At 46.3% G+C, this 1,342-nt stretch overlaps 1 protein-coding gene across 1 annotated transcript; it reads left to right on the top strand.

Annotated features, from left to right (window-relative positions):
• Positions 1–578: 578 nt before the first annotated feature.
• Positions 579–1,328, top strand: Pmar_PMAR022437 (l-asparaginase i, putative; the record flags this gene model as incomplete). Its single annotated transcript, XM_002771106.1, has 1 exon — positions 579–1,328. The coding sequence occupies one exon, from the start codon at positions 579–581 to the stop codon at positions 1,326–1,328; it is 750 nt and encodes a 249-aa protein (XP_002771152.1).
• Between the last annotated feature and the right edge of the window lie 14 nt (positions 1,329–1,342).

Here is a 1,342-nt window from a genome sequence, read left to right as displayed (position 1 = left end):
AAATTCGTGCGACGCCGATACGATATTCTTTTGAATTTAATAGGGCAGATGATCTCAGCCGGTTCATGTTCATGCGGTGGGTTCGGTGTATACTCGGCTCACTGGATAACAAGTGATATTAATGTCTGTATTAAAACCTCCGTAGGGTTGTGAACTATCTTGCAAATGATTCGGTCTCGAACGATCCCCGCGTTGTTGCATTTGTTGCGAGTTATGAAAGAACTAAGAGGTAACTTTGTAAGGAAGCACTGAGGAGACGTACATGACGAATTGACGCTAACTAACAAGCAACGATCCTTTTACCTCGACAGTGACTCGAGGGATGATCAGACGATATTGACGCACTAATAGACGAAGACAGCCATATCCTACATTGTGCAAGAGAGCATCTACCCGCAGCTGAAAGACGCCCACAGCGGGAGAGAGCTAGTCGGCTGCGACGCTAGGCTTAGGGCGGCGCTTCCAGTAACTTGATCGTAGAGACCTATAGCACTATCAGTTTTACGACAATGGTAACACATCACACCATATCGAATTATATTGTCTTTCGCAGTTTCTATTTTTATAAGATCACTAATATGGACTCACCGACTACAAGTGTTGTTTCCTCATTTCTCGAGGCTGCTTATCAGGGCGATATGAATCGCATGAAGGAGCTTATGGCCAGCAACTCCGGTCTATCTGTTAATGTTCAAGACTATGATAAGAGAACTCCTCTTCATTTAGCTGCTGCTGGTGGTCACATGGATGCTGTCCAATATTTGTTGGGTGAGGGGGCTCAGCTCAAGACTGATCGCTTCGGTATGCTTCCTATCCACGATGCTGTGGTGAACCATCATAGCGACATCAAGGAGGTGCTCGGTCAACTCGACCTCAAGTGTGATGATGCCATGTGTTATCTTTCCCCTGAGAAGGAGGAGGCTTTGAGGGAGCAAGTGAAGAACACCAATATCTCTCTGACTCCTGAGGATTTGGAAACCAAGATGACTCAGGTCTTTTCTATCATTATGAAGGAAGGTGTCCTCGCTGCTGGTTCTCTCTGGCAGGAGATTGTCTACTACTTCACTGAGCTTGGTCTTCATCCCAGCTACTTCAAGCATTTTACCAGTGCTGAGATCGCCAGGCATATCCATTGCCTTATCGCTGCTAAGAAGGTCGCTCAGGCTACCAAGTCTGACTATATCCACTTCGAGATTGAGGAAGCGGATTCGGCTTTCTATCTCACCACTATGGAGCCTGAGAATATTGCCATCACTGATGCTAAGGTTGCTGAGTATATCAATACTGCTAAGGACTGTGGTTACACTATCACCTTCCCTCAAGTCTGAGAAGGCTCCCATGG

Source organism: Perkinsus marinus, assembly GCF_000006405.1.
Source record: "Perkinsus marinus ATCC 50983 genomic scaffold scf_1104296963808, whole genome shotgun sequence".
NCBI lineage: Eukaryota > Perkinsozoa > Perkinsida > Perkinsidae > Perkinsus > Perkinsus marinus.
This window is presented reverse-complemented; position numbering and strand designations above follow the sequence as displayed.